At 44.4% G+C, this 13,924-nt stretch overlaps 1 protein-coding gene across 2 annotated transcripts in view; it reads left to right on the forward strand.

Annotated features, from left to right (window-relative positions):
- Positions 1-1,233: 1,233 nt before the first annotated feature.
- The window catches only part of ELL2 (elongation factor for RNA polymerase II 2), a 63,852-nt gene continuing 51,161 nt past the window's right edge, over positions 1,234-13,924 (forward strand). For both annotated transcript variants that reach the window (XM_074995312.1, XM_074995313.1), the window contains exon 1: positions 1,234-1,493. In XM_074995312.1, coding sequence (XP_074851413.1) covers positions 1,362-1,493 — 132 coding nt within the window. In that variant the 5' untranslated portion in view covers positions 1,234-1,361. The remainder of the gene's footprint in view (positions 1,494-13,924) is intronic.

Below are 13,924 nucleotides of genomic sequence, written 5' to 3' on the forward strand. Positions count from 1 at the left end.
GGCTGTAGTTAGTACATGGGAAGAATCTCCCGTCTACCTAGTACTCCCTCCACTGGGGGTTTAGCATGTGTCCTTCAGGAATGTGGATGTTTCATACCCCTTAGCAACACAGTTCTACCGACCTAATTTCCTAATGTAGGCTCGCCCTCAAAATTAAGGTCAGTGTAATTACAATAGTCAGGGGTGTGAAAAATGCACCCTCTGAATGACACAGCTACACCAATCTGTAGGTGCAGAGTGGTACTCAAATTATGTTAAAAATGACACTCGCCCAGAAAACAATAGAGGGATGGAGAAGACAAATTACATAGTGATATTTTGGATAGATTGCCGAGGATGAGATGGGAGCTGGGGAGCCCAGGAAGCAGCAGCACCAGAAGTAATCCTGGTGGTAGATCGCCAGACCTCTGATGCAGGTTGGCCGCCTGGGCTAGGGAGGAAGAAGCTACGGTTATCGTGATGCTATAGGAGCAGCAGCGTGGACGGGTGAGGCCGGGGAGGGTTGCATTTTTCTCACAGGAACAAGGTGCAACACCCGTGGGAGAAGGAGGTGGGGCACTGGCACTCACGCACACCGCTCTGCGCCGCAGCACACAACACGGGACAGTGGAAGGAGGGTGAAACGAGGGGCCAGACAATCAGATCCAAGAGACGCGTCGGCGGGAGCGCGGGGTGCACGAGCTGCGATGGGGAGTCACGGCGCGCGCCGGGCTCCTGGGGGCAGCCCAAAGCAGCGCCGCTGCCCGGTCAGCCCCCAAACCGCGGCGGAACCAGGGGGCTGTTTGCTCAGCCAGCGGCGGCGGGTGAGGCACGTGCACGAGCGGCTCCGTGATTAACTGCCGCTCGCCCCGCGCTCCTCCGTGCCCGGGGCGGGGACGGAGGCGCTGAGCGCCGGTGGAGGGAAGGAGGGAGACAAAAACACACACAGGTCACGTGAGCGTCTCAATCCCGGTCGCAGGGAGCGTCAATAATGACATCAAACGTGATCAAATAAGTCTCCGCTAACGTCAGTACCCCGCGCGGAACGAGGCTCCTGCGGTCCCCACCGGGCCTCCGGCTCGGCCGGGGGGAGGCGGCCCCGCGAGGGCAGTGGGCGTGTCCGGCCGGTGCTCCGTGGGGCGCGATAGGCGGAGTGGGCGGGTCCGTTGGGCGAGGCCCCGCTGGGGGGCGGGGCATTGTGCCGAGTGGGCGGGGCGCGGCGCGGCTGCGCGCTGGCGGTGAGGGCTGGTACGTCAGCAGCAGGATGGCTGTAGTTGCGGCGGCGGCGGCGGCTGGCAGCGCGGCCCCGGCGGTGGCGGCGGTAGTGGCAGCAGCAGCAGCAGCAGCAGCAGCGGCGGCGGCGGGGTGGGGGGCGGTGTAAGATGGCGGCGCTGCGGGAGGGGGGCAGGTACGGCGTGTCCTGCGGCAGGGTCACCCAGGACAATATCACGGTGCTGCACGTCAAGCTGACCGAGACCGCCTTCCGCGCTCTGGAGAGCTACCAGGGCAGCAAGGTGAGGGGCGCCCCGCGCTGCCGGGGGCTGGCTCCCGCTCCCGGCCGGGATCGGCTGCCGTGCGCGGCGCTCGCCTTGCCCGCGCCCCTAGCAGGTGGTAGCTGAGGAAGTGCCGAGTCTCTCTCCGGGGGCGCGGGGCTCTGACGCCGCGTCGCAGGAGCCCGCCCCCCCCGGGATTCCTTCTGCCCCCTGCGCTCCCCCGGGTTCACGGACACCTCCTCGAAGCCCCCGCCGGCGCGGGTTTGCCCAGGGAGACCGGCCCCTGGGCCCCGCCGCCTGCTGCCGAGCCCATTCCGATGGCACGGGAAGAAAACGGCCCTTTCCCCACTTGGTGCCAGCTGGTGGCCCCGGAGCCAGTGGGGACCGCAGCCAGCAGTTCCCAGATGGGGCAGATTTCGCTGAGCTGTCATGTCCGTGTTTGGCTCTGTCTGTCCCCTCCCCCCCACACACTCTAAACCTGGCTCCCAGGGGAAGCGGGAGGGGGCTGACTGGGGCTGAAGTGACAATGGCACCCATGACAGTTTTATTACACAGCTGTCTAACGCTGCAAAGAAATCTTTTCTGCCCCCTTTCCCTGGGCCTCCCTGCGACGGGGCAGCCCTGAGAGATTATGATGGTTTCATGCCCCATGTCTCCAGTGGTCATGGCTGCCGCTGCCTCCAGGGGCTATTGTTCCCCACAAGAGAGTTAAAGTTATAGTAGATCTGATGCTAGTTAGGGGTGACCTGACCGGGGTTGGGGGTGGAGGAAGGGGAGTATTATTTGTTGCTTTTGTCACTTTGTCCTTAAATTTCTTCCTAGAGAGGCAAATTGATCCTAGATGAGTGTTAAACCAGTTTTAAGTTCTGGATTGGAAAGTTTCAGGGAGCATTTTACATCTTGGGTTTTTTTTAAAAACAAACAAACAAACCAAACCAAACCAAACCCAGAGCCCCTTCTTTCCAGACTTCCTGCAGGAGGGAGATGGTGCCCGGAATGCTTTTTCTGACTGTAGTTTTCCAGTTGAAATTTGAGATCTCAAGTTGCATTTATTGGGAGTTGGAAGTGGCTACGTGCTACAGTGCCTCCCAGGGAGAAAGATCACCATTAAGCATGTGTCGGACTGTGGCATTTCATAGCATTTCAAATTAAATACCTATTTCTCCCCCCCCACATACACTTAATTATGGTTAATAGAATTGGTGGGTTTTCTGTGTAATTTTTGTGTAGCGTGTAATGCAGGATCTGGGAAAGGGAAGGTGTTGATATCATATTCAGAAATGTTCATTCTTCAGTGCCAGCTGGCCTTCATCCAAAAGACCTTTCTCTCACTAAATCAGCCTCTAGAAACACTTTTTAAAAAAAAAAAAAAAACATGTAAGAGTTAAATGGTCACACTGAAAGGAGAAATGAATCTGGGTGATAATTTTGCTGGAAGTAACAGGTTCTTAATTGATGCCAGAGACCCTCCCAACCTGGCCACTCTGTTCCTTTACAGCTCAAGGCTGACTCAGATCTGTATTTCTCAGAACTGACCCCCAAGTTGAGCCTTTTCCTATGACTAATAGCTGCTTCTCCTTCCTCCATAATAAACAGCTTATTCTAAGATTGTGTTGAAGTGTGCTGTGCTCCATATCCTCTGATGTTCTGGCCTCTAATGTTTGTTTTAACATGTCTGGCAGCTTGCTTTCAAGTTGCACTTTTATCATTTAGCAATGTCTAACCAGCCTGGGTTCTAAAGCTGTGTAATTATACCACATGTCTTTTCTTGCTTGTAAAACTGGCATGGGTAGGACTTTTACTGTTGCCAAATCTTGAGGAAGAATCAAACTTTGAATTGCCACTTGGTCCTGTATGTATTTGGAGAAAGTGCAGCTTATTATGGCAAGACTATTTGGGGTTTCTTTTTTTCTGGTGGAGGCTTAGTTAATTCCTGCAGCTCTGTGTGTAAATCTTGCCTCCTTGGGTTTTATGTATTATTCACAGCCCTAGAATTGAGTCCTGTCTGAGCAGGGTTAAAGTGGTCACTCAGACTCTGTAGGCTTTTAAAGGGACAGCTGTCCTTGTCTTCAAGCCAGTGTTTTACACTTGTGGGAAACTTTAGAAATACTTACAAGGCTCCAATCTTGTGCCACTTGATTACGTAAGTTACAGCATTCTTCTTATAACTTCTGACTAAATTATGTCTGTTACCTGTATAAATGGTTTCTGAGCTTTTGCTCCCTGCTGTTGGAAAGTCACTGTGGTTTAAATAAATATGAGGACTTTAAAATTTATCAGAAATGCTAGAAAAGGGTTTAAATTTTAAAGCATACTTGCACAATGCACCTGAGTACTTAAATGTCAGCAGAAACTTTTGTCATTTAAACTTGCAACCATATTCCCAGTTGGTAAAATAATAAAGACAAAGTACTTGTTCAAGGTGCCTTGCTTTTGGTAGGAATGGAAGGAAATATTCTTATTGGTCCATACAACAGGTGAAATGTGTTCTTGTCATACCAAGTTTGATTATAAACATTTTCAAATGTATCTTTTAAGAGAACTCTAACTTTAAAAAATTAATTTTATATTCACATTTAAATCTAAGATTTATGTGTAGACTATAAATGAGGTATAATGCTGTACTCTGAAATTGACACTTGCATGTTAGAACACACACACACACACATTGACTGCAATAAAACTGCTTTCCTCACTGCAAGCAAATGTATTTTGGATGAGGTTTTAATTGTCAAGGACTTACAAAACAATTATGCTAAATTATAACCTTATAATCATGTGATAATCATTTTCTCAACTCTTGTGGTCTCACAAAGGAAATATTTTTATTATTCTGCAGTTTAAAGGAAAGAAGTATTAATAATGAAAAAATTTGAAGAAGAATGTCTCCATAAGTACCTGTTGCTGGTTTATCATCTTCATAACTTTGAGTTGTAGCTCTTTTTATGAAAAGTGACTCACTATCTGCTGTTTAATACAGCAGGAATTAAAAATGAGAAGGGATAGAATCTGGCACCATTTGAACAGATGGCAAGTTAAAGAAATACAAACCTGTTTAAAATTAAACACATTTCAAGTGGGTTTTTAGCCACTGAAATTTCTAGTTTAAAAACTAGTTTAAAGGATTAAAACAATTTAAATAATCTTATAAAAACTCAGATATTTTTTCCATATGACAAGCAGGCATCTATGTCAGGCTGTCAGTGACTGTTTCCTGATTATTGAATTACATTTGAGATACTTCTCAGTGTTTTAGAAGTGATTAGACTGCTTTTTGTATCACTGCTGTTTTCTGCACATGGAAGAAGGAACCACTTTTCATAATTAACATCTAAATGGTCCCAATTATTCCTTGCTGTTCACAAATCATTGAGATGGCTGTGGAATGAAGAGTTCTCACTCCTGCAGCTGCTATTTTTCAGCTGAAACTACCTGTCTGTTAGCCTATAAAGATAGGTATCAAAACATGAGTTTACTTGAGGAATATACACTTTGCAGTAGGAAACTTTTTACTGAAAACTTAGAATTTGCATTGCGTAGAATTGAGGAACGCTGTATAGTTCCCTTTACCTGTACCTGTAACTCTTCTGCTTTTCCTATTTTTACAGTTTTTTGTTTTGAAGGGTTTCTGTGTAATGCACCTGAGTAGATTCCTCCCAAATTCACAATCATTTTGGTCAATTACACAATTGTAGGTTTTTAAAAATCATAAATTTCATGATTTTGGCTACTTAAGTCTGAATTTTTACAATGTTGTAATTGTAAGGTTCCAGACACCGTGGGGGCGGGGGGGCAGAAGAAGGTGTGGAAGGGTGTTTGTAAGGCTTCTGTAGGGGGTGTTGTGGTACTACTCACCTTTTGTACTTATACTGGCACTTTTACTGCCTTCAGAGTTGAGCAGCTGGAAAGTGATGGCTGCTGGCCTAGAGTCCAGTTTTGGAGGCAGAGCCACTACCAGCAGCACAAAAGTAGAGGTGGCATGGTATTGTACTGCAACCTTTACTTCTGTGCAGCTGCCTTCAGACCTTGGCACTCTGTCCGCAGCCACCACACTCTAGTGGCCCACCACTGACAGCAGCAGCTCAGAAATAAGAGTGGCATGGTATGATGTTGCCACCCTTAATAATGCACTGGTGCTGGCAGGAGGCTGCTTTCTGAGTTGGGCACCTGGCCAACAGCTACTGGCTTTCAGCTTTGAAGGCAACACAGAAGGGTGGCAATATGGTAACACCTCTTGTTAGCTGATGGCCGGGTAATGAGTGGTCTGTGAGCCTTATTACGTCTGAGTCTTTAACTGCTAGGACAGACTGTCCCTTTGCAGCGGGCAGCCAGGGTGGCTGATGGGTGCCCCAGAAGTCTGTCCTGTGGAGGCAACACAACTCTGCGCTCAGCTCTCACTGCACCTTACCACTGACCATGCTAATATAGCCAGACCAGCTAGGGTTCTTTATTTGTGTTCGGCCTAGTAAAAATAACTGGAAGGAGTCAGGCTGAAGCTTAAATGGTTACTATTTATTAAAAGGCAGAAATAAGAATCTTAGCGGTTTCAAGGCTATTGCTCTATCTTCTTAACTACTAGTAGGATGATACATATGGCATACCAATTAGATTACAAGTTACACGTATGAGGACAAAACGCCTTAGCTTACAGAGGTCTTACTATTAAATGTGCACAGAAGTACATTGCAGGTATAATTCTCACCCCTGCGTCCTCTGACTCAGGCATAGCCAGCGTCATTTACTCAATCCCTTGGGAAGAAGAGTACAAGGAGGGCGTCCCCTGGGTCCTTGGGAGGCAATGACTGCACCTGACCGGCAGGTATAGGTAATTGGAGCTCACTTAGAGTGAGCTGCCGGACCCTTCTTTATACCCCTTGGGTCACATAAACTCTTCCTTATCTAAAGATGCCAATTGTACTGGTTCTCCTTTGTGACGCCAATTCTTACAAGGGAGTTGTGACTTAATTTACACTTGTAAGACAGAGAGAACTAAATCATTAAGACGACATTCTTTTCGTATGGGTGCAGGATTCCTCTCCTGGGACGATGTGTAGGCATATCAATTATCAGTACCAGCCAAGGGCAGTTTGAGGCCCTGTGGTCATCGGCTGGCCTGTTAGCCCTCTTATCTGTGTTCTTCCATTGTCCAGGGTCGTGATGAGGCAGCACATCTGTGCTTTGAGGCATCAAAGACTGTGCTTGAGATTAGCACATCTGTGCCCCCAGGCATCAAAACTGTGCTGTTTCCTTTTGTCCTTTGTGCTCTGAGGCACCTAAAAGGGGTAAGATGGAGTAGAGCAGGGGGATTCTGTCTGGCTACACCTCTAAATAACCTTGCAACGCTCCTGCAGCTTCCTTTTGGGTCAGGACTCCAGATCTGAGAAATGCTGGTCTCCCCATGTGATCTATATGCAGTAGTACAGGGGAAAATCATAACAAAGACAAGACTTCTCAATCTGTGATGCTTTTTTCATGGCAGTGAATTTAGTAAGGCCCTACACATGGTGGTAGTCAAACTTGCAGAGCTATGAGGAAGGGTTAAGGCAAAGCATAACCCTCAGAAGTCCTAGTGAGCACGGCACTGTAGTGTCTAGGTAACGTTATTTAGCTGCAAAGCAATATTGCACTTGTATTTAATATTCAGTTTAGATTAATAGTGACTACAAAGCACACTTTGTGCTCAAGCTACTAAACAAAAAATGTGATTTGTTGCACACAAACTGAATTCTTAATGCAATTTTTAATATTTTGCTTTTAAAAAAAACTTACTTATACCTGTGGCAAAACTGTTAACGGAATCTCTATAGTATGGGTCATATTGCAGCAAATCCTGATTCTTCGCTTGGCACTGGCAAATTGAGATGAAAATGTAGGAGATAGAGCTAGCAGTAATTCATGCTGCAAAAGTCCTTTTTAGCATTTTTATAAATAGATTAAAGACCAAGTGCATGCACACAATTTCTGGATAAAATCTTGCACTGTTGTACTATCAGATTGGGTTGCAATTTTGGGAACATAATGTACATGATCTCAGGTGGTATTCTTACTGCTGGTAATCCTGGCCTGTGTGGCATTAGGCAACATGCTAGTGAAAATAGCTGAGTCTTGTTCACATTAGATTCAGTTCAGAGGTAGTAGAATAATACTAGTTTGTTTTTCCATGCAGAAGTAGGCTGAATCCTGCAGATTATTCTGAGTGCTTCCCAAGGGAAGATCATTTTTGGTTTTGAAAATCTGGAAGTTTTCAAATGACAATGGTAATTGCTACTAGTCCTGACCAGTGAGAGACTAGAGTTGAGAATGTGGATTCTAAAACCTATTACCTTTTAGATTGATTTTACTCAGAAACTAAGTAATCATTCAAGTTTCTCAGTTGTAGAGGCAACATAGCTAACAACTTAAGGCCAATATATAATTTTATTTACTTTTTTGAGTTTATGAAACTGAAGCAAAAATATTCTTCTAGGCAGTGTTTTTGTCCACGTGATGCTTTTTGATTTTTCTTGAATGGACAAATCACTTAATGTAGGAATATTAATCAAAATACCTAATAGGTTTGTCTTATCTCTGTGATCTGTCATTCTTCAAGTAGCTTGTTTTCCACTCTTTTGTCATCCCCATTTTGTCCATTTTCTTTTTAAAGACCTGTCAATATACAGAGAGATTTTCGTGTAGTGTATAATGAAACCTTAGCTGACTTTTGTCCTGTCTTTTGGGGGGCGGTATGTAACTAACCATATTGGGCTCAGTGAGGTGGAATACTCATGAATGGAGACTGAGACGTATTAGCAGAACCTCTGTCCATAGGATCTCTTGGTAAATTAAACAGTAAACCTGATGAAGAACAAGTTTGGTGGTTTTGTTTTCCTCTGAAAACTACAACCTGGGTAATTGAGTCAAGCAGTTCAACTACAATTGGTTTTGTGTCCTTCTACTGTACAGGCTTGAATTCATTCTTTAACTCAAATGTGTGTTTAGCTGAAAACTATTTTTCCCTTGGGTAAAATGTGACTACAGAAGGTTTGAAAGACAAACTGCATTGTTTTGCCATTTATTTTAACTTTATCATTAAGGTGGTGATAGCAACACAGGCATACACAGTCCCACCAGAGGGGTTTGCTCTCTGTCAGGGGTGTGCAACCAATATAGCAAGAACCAGTTGTTTTTTTTTCCAAATTCAGTTACAAAATCAGTACTTCAGCAGTGGCAGTGCATGTGAACACGAGACAGTCCTTAATAAATAACATCAAACCATACTTTTGTAACTCCTTTTTTAAGAAAGGTGCACACAGTGATTTGTACCAGTTAAAGTTTGTTTTCACCCCTGTATTGGAGAGCAGATGAGAGCAAGGAAAATGCTGTGCCTAGGGATAAACTCTTAAGCAGGAAGGAGCAATGTTCACGTTAACCTTCCATGTCCCTTCCTGCCATCTCGGCTTTACCTCCCATCCTGCAAACCTGCTACCTCCATCCCCAGGCTTAACCCTTCTCAGCCCCAAACTTGTCCCCACCCAACCCCCAGGATTAATCTATCTCAGCCGATGAGATCCTCTAGCTGTGCATGCTGCTGCTCTTCTGCAACCGCTGCCTCGTTCTCAGTCAGGCTCTGTTGGTCCAGCAGGGCAGACTCAGCCTCCCCATCCCCACTGCAGCTTTCCTGCAGTCTTAGCATTTCCCCCACCTGCAGTACAGGTGGCTCCTTGTCCTGCCACGGCTATAATAATGGCAGTAAAATTGGTTTAGTGGCTGGATCCCTCCGACCTCCCTGCTGGCTGTTAAACCAGTTAAATTTAGTTCTGCTGTTTCAGTGGCAGTGGGGCAGGGAGCCACAAGAAGAATCATCAGCAGCAGCTGACTCCAGAGCCACAGGTTGCCAACCCCTACCCTTTGTTCACGAGCAGGACTGAGTTATGCTCAGACTGCACTCGATACCTCAATATTTCTCTTCCCTTGGTAATCTCTCTCTGTCTATGCTGTTGCTACTCGTCACTTACATTTATCGCAAAGAATGTATGACTTCTTTGTTTGACCACACAAATTACTGGATCGCTTTACTTGGCCAGGGTGCTGCAAAGCAGTGAAGCCTGAATCCTATTTAGGCTTCCACTTAGAGGCTGCAAGTTCACTAATTTAAGATTTGAACTTGGGGTCCTTTATTATAGTGGATCATGCTGCAGAATACATCAGAAAGTTTTGGTATCATATCAGAATTTGAGATTAGCATTGGGTGACTTATGGCAGTGCAGAACTATTATGCATCAAAGGGCAAGCACCACTCTACATCAACTTCATAGACTTCACGAAAGCCTGCAACAGTGTGGACAGACAGTCCATCTGGATCACCATGCAACATTATAGAGTCCCACACAAGTGGATTACCATCATAAAGAAACTGTGTGAAGAATACTCCTACCAATACTCTGTGATGGAAAAGTGTAGGAAAAATTCCAGGTCACAACAGGTGTATGCCAAGTTTGCCGCCTTTCCCTAGTACTCTTCTTGATGGTCCTAGACTGGGTCACAAAAACAGCATATCATGACTCTGGATGGGGACTCCAATGGACCCAAACTAGGAAACTTGGAAAATCTAGAGTTTGCAGATGACTTAACCCTGCTTGCAGACAAATGAGAGCATATGCAAGAGAAGATGGATGCCCTACAGGAAGCAGCTGAGCAAGTGGCACTCAAGATCAAGAAGACCAAGTTCATGCACATTAACAATACACAGGAAAGCAAAATTACAATTGAAGGAAAAGCAGTGCAAGATGTTGGCCAGTTTGTATACTTGGAGTGTTATCAGCAAGAATGGAGGCACTGAAGAGGACATCAGTGCGAGAATATGAAAGGCGCAACAAGCATTTGTCATATTACAACCAGTCTGATGTACAAGACCCATTTCAACAAGAACCAGACTACGTATTTTCACTTCCAACGTGAAGTCAGTGCTGCTGTATGGGTCAGAGAGATGGTGCATTGTCCAGAGCAACACTAAGAAAATTCAGACGTTTATTAATAAATGCCTTAGACGCATTCTCCAGCTAAACTGGTATGATAGAATGCCAGATGAAACCCTGTGGACCAAAACAAACCAGAAGCCAATGGAAGTCCAGATCAAGAAGAGAAGTTGGCAATAGGCAGACCTTATCCTGCTTAAGGACTGTGAGGAATTTTTCACAATTGTTAGAATGGAATCCAAAGGGAAAGAGGAAAAGGGGATGTCCCAAACAAACATGGCAAAAAGTTTCTTGGATGAAGTAAAAGCAGCTAGCTTAACATGGGATCAGATCGAGACTATAGCCAAGGATTGCAAGATGTGGAGAATGACTGACTGTGGAGGCCCTATGTTCCACTAGGATCCCAAAGGACTAATCATCAGAACTATTTAGATATTAAATGAGATTAAACATGTTTGTTTTGGGCTTTTCCACTGGTAGAAACTTAAAAATTTGCATACAGCATTTTCTTGGCTGAATTAGGTAACCTAGTGTCTCAGTCGGCATTCCTTGGCTGAATGGGAAATTGGTTTGTATTTCAAAATCTGTGAGCTTGTTTAAAATATGGCTACTGCAATTTAGTTTATACAGCTACTATCTTAGTGTCTGACTCCATGCTTTATGAGGAACCCTCCTACATAAACTGAACTTAATTCCAAAAAATTGGAACTATGGATTTTCCTCTAAATTTCCTTTGTACAAGCAGGCTGCAACCTCCCAATGAGCATTAAATTTTTGTCCTTGGGCAAATGTTAGCTTGTAATTGTCAACCCTCCCACACAAAGTTGTATGTGTGGAGGGAAAAAATGTGAGGGGTGCATGGGGAGGGTTGCTGGTGACTTTTCTGAATTGTCACACTGGTCTGTGTGTTCTGCTATTTGCAATCTTAGGAACCCACCCAGGAAAATCTGTCTCTCTCTGTTTGGTCAGGTGCTTCCAGAAAGGGCTCTGGCCAATTCTCCCTCCTCCGCTGCCTCTCCCAGTTGTAGCAATTTCCACAACCCTGGAAACCAACCACCAGACAGAGAGGGAGCCTCTGGATTGGCAGTGCAGAGCCCAGGCAGGTCCCTTCCCTAAACTGCACATGGAGCATCTCAGAGCTGCTGCTTTCTCCCAGCTGTGCAAGCATGTCTGAGACCTGAAGTGCTCCTAATTTTCCCCTCTGCAGTGAGGAAGCAGGGACATCCTGTCGAGGGAAAGGGTGTGGAGCAGGTTCTTAGAGTGACACCATATTCCTCTGGGAGGTAACACAGACATAAGCAGTGCTTAAATGATTGACAAAACCAGCCAAATTTAGCTTGCATAAGTAGGTTGCATTAATGACTGGGCTTTCCCATAGTCTTTAACGTGACTTACAGCCAGTGTGAAAGCTACAAACTGCCTTTTATTCACTAGAATATTAAGTGAAATTGAGAATATATCTTTTCTTCCTAGTAAAAATAAAGTCTCGGACATCTTTGCATCATTTACGTTCTGGTCATGCTTTTTGGGGAGTGGTTGAACAAGGGGTTTTGGAGCAATGTTCCTCAGCTATAGATATAGATAGATAGATAGATATAAATACTCTTTAAAATAAAAAAGACCCAGTATCTACAATTTTCAAACATGATTTTTGTTTCTACCAGTGCAGCACACTTGTTTAAACACATTAATTGTGACTGGTTGGTTGGAAGAAATTGCCTATAGACAATAAACTTGCCTATAGACAATAAACTTGCCAATGTAGTTATGATTGTGCTAAAAGGATATCTAAAAAAAATTAGATGAACATAAAATAAGTCAAATTTTTTTATTCATAATATGGGTGAGAAACACTGACTTAATGTACTCTCTGGAAGAGCTCAGAGTACCGCCAGGGGTATGTGTACCTCTGAGACCCACTGGTTTGGAGTATCTCAAGCATTCACTAACACCTCGCCCCACATCACTTGACAAGACAAGTTTCTTTGATATTATTTTACTCTGTATGGAGTCAAGATCCTTGACCTTGGAATTGTCACACAATTTTAAGACTTCATTCAGAACTAACTCTTATGTCAGCAACACACTGCTTTGTGTGTATGTTTAGCAACAAGGATGGAAATAAGACTAAGCAGAATTGGAACATGGTACAGGTTGAAAATCTCTAGTCTGGCACTCGTGGGACCTGACTGGTGCTGAACCAGGGAATTTGTGCAGCTGGGGGAGATCAATATTGTCTAGCAGCAGTACCATCTTGTGCTACTTACTGGGCTCTTAGAAGACTTTTAGGGGTAAATTTTGGAGCTGAATAACATCAAAGAACATGTCTGGTGACTGTAAACAAACTTTATGGTACCACAGAAAACCTGATCACATCAACGATAAGTCTGGTCACACCAACAATAAGCTGGCCATCCAGAGTGCCGGATTAGAGGGGTTCATGCTACATAAGCAGAATTTCTATTAACTTCATTTAATTTTTTCTTGTTGTTGTTTTGTTTCAAAGTGGTCAAAAAAAAGTGAAGCAACTAAAACTTGGAATTCTGTATTTGGAAATTGTATTTGATATTTCTGTATTTGGAAACTGGTAAATTTTAATTGTTTACTCTTCTGCTTTGCTACCACAGTGAAATGTCAGGCCTATCAGACTAAGGGTGTGTCTTCACTTCACAGTTAGTTAATCTAAATTCTTACCTGGGTTTTAGACCAAACACCCTCTCTATAGTCCATGCAGAAAAACCTCTAGCAGGTTTGGAGATATTAAGCGCAGGCTAGTTTACATGGCTGGGGTACAGATAGAACATGGGCCATTTTGAAGCGAGGTTGTGGACAGTACCACTGCTGATATTCCTCCCAAGTCCTTTGTGAAATTCTTTCCAAAAGACAGACAAGTTTTTCTGCTTTTGACTTGGGGTACATCTATATTTACCAAAAGATCAACCCTATAATTATGGCCTGTCTTCCAGGATTTGATGTTTGCATGTCTAGCAAGGATGTGCAAAATAGAATTATCAGGGCTCGACAGTCCAACACTGGTACTCCTTATTCTCATGAGGAGTTGGGGAGTTAGACAGGAGAGATTTTCCTGTCAACCTCCCTCTGTGAGGACAGCCTGATAAGTCATCTTAGATACGTCAATTCCAGCTGTACAATTGTCGTAGCTGGAATTGTGTATCTAGGATCAACTTTCAAGTCTAGTGTAGACCTAGTCTTGGAGAAAGTCAGCACAAATAATCATGGGATATTCCCATAGAATGTCAGGTTAGTGTCAAACTGGGCCATGTTGGCCTTTGTGGGGTTGCTTTGGTTTGGGTAAGCTTGATGTTCAGATCCCAGTGTCAATCACTATGATTAATTGTGTGTTGTGAAGACATGCCCTTCATGTGATTACTTTACCAACTTTACTACTTTAAAAAGAGACTGAGAAGTTAGGTTAAACTGCAGATGGTGTTTCATTTTGTTTAGGTGTAAGGAACATACCGAACTATTAGGAATGGT

This window comes from Carettochelys insculpta, chromosome 5 (genome assembly GCF_033958435.1).
Source record: "Carettochelys insculpta isolate YL-2023 chromosome 5, ASM3395843v1, whole genome shotgun sequence".
Lineage (NCBI taxonomy): Eukaryota > Metazoa > Chordata > Testudines > Carettochelyidae > Carettochelys > Carettochelys insculpta.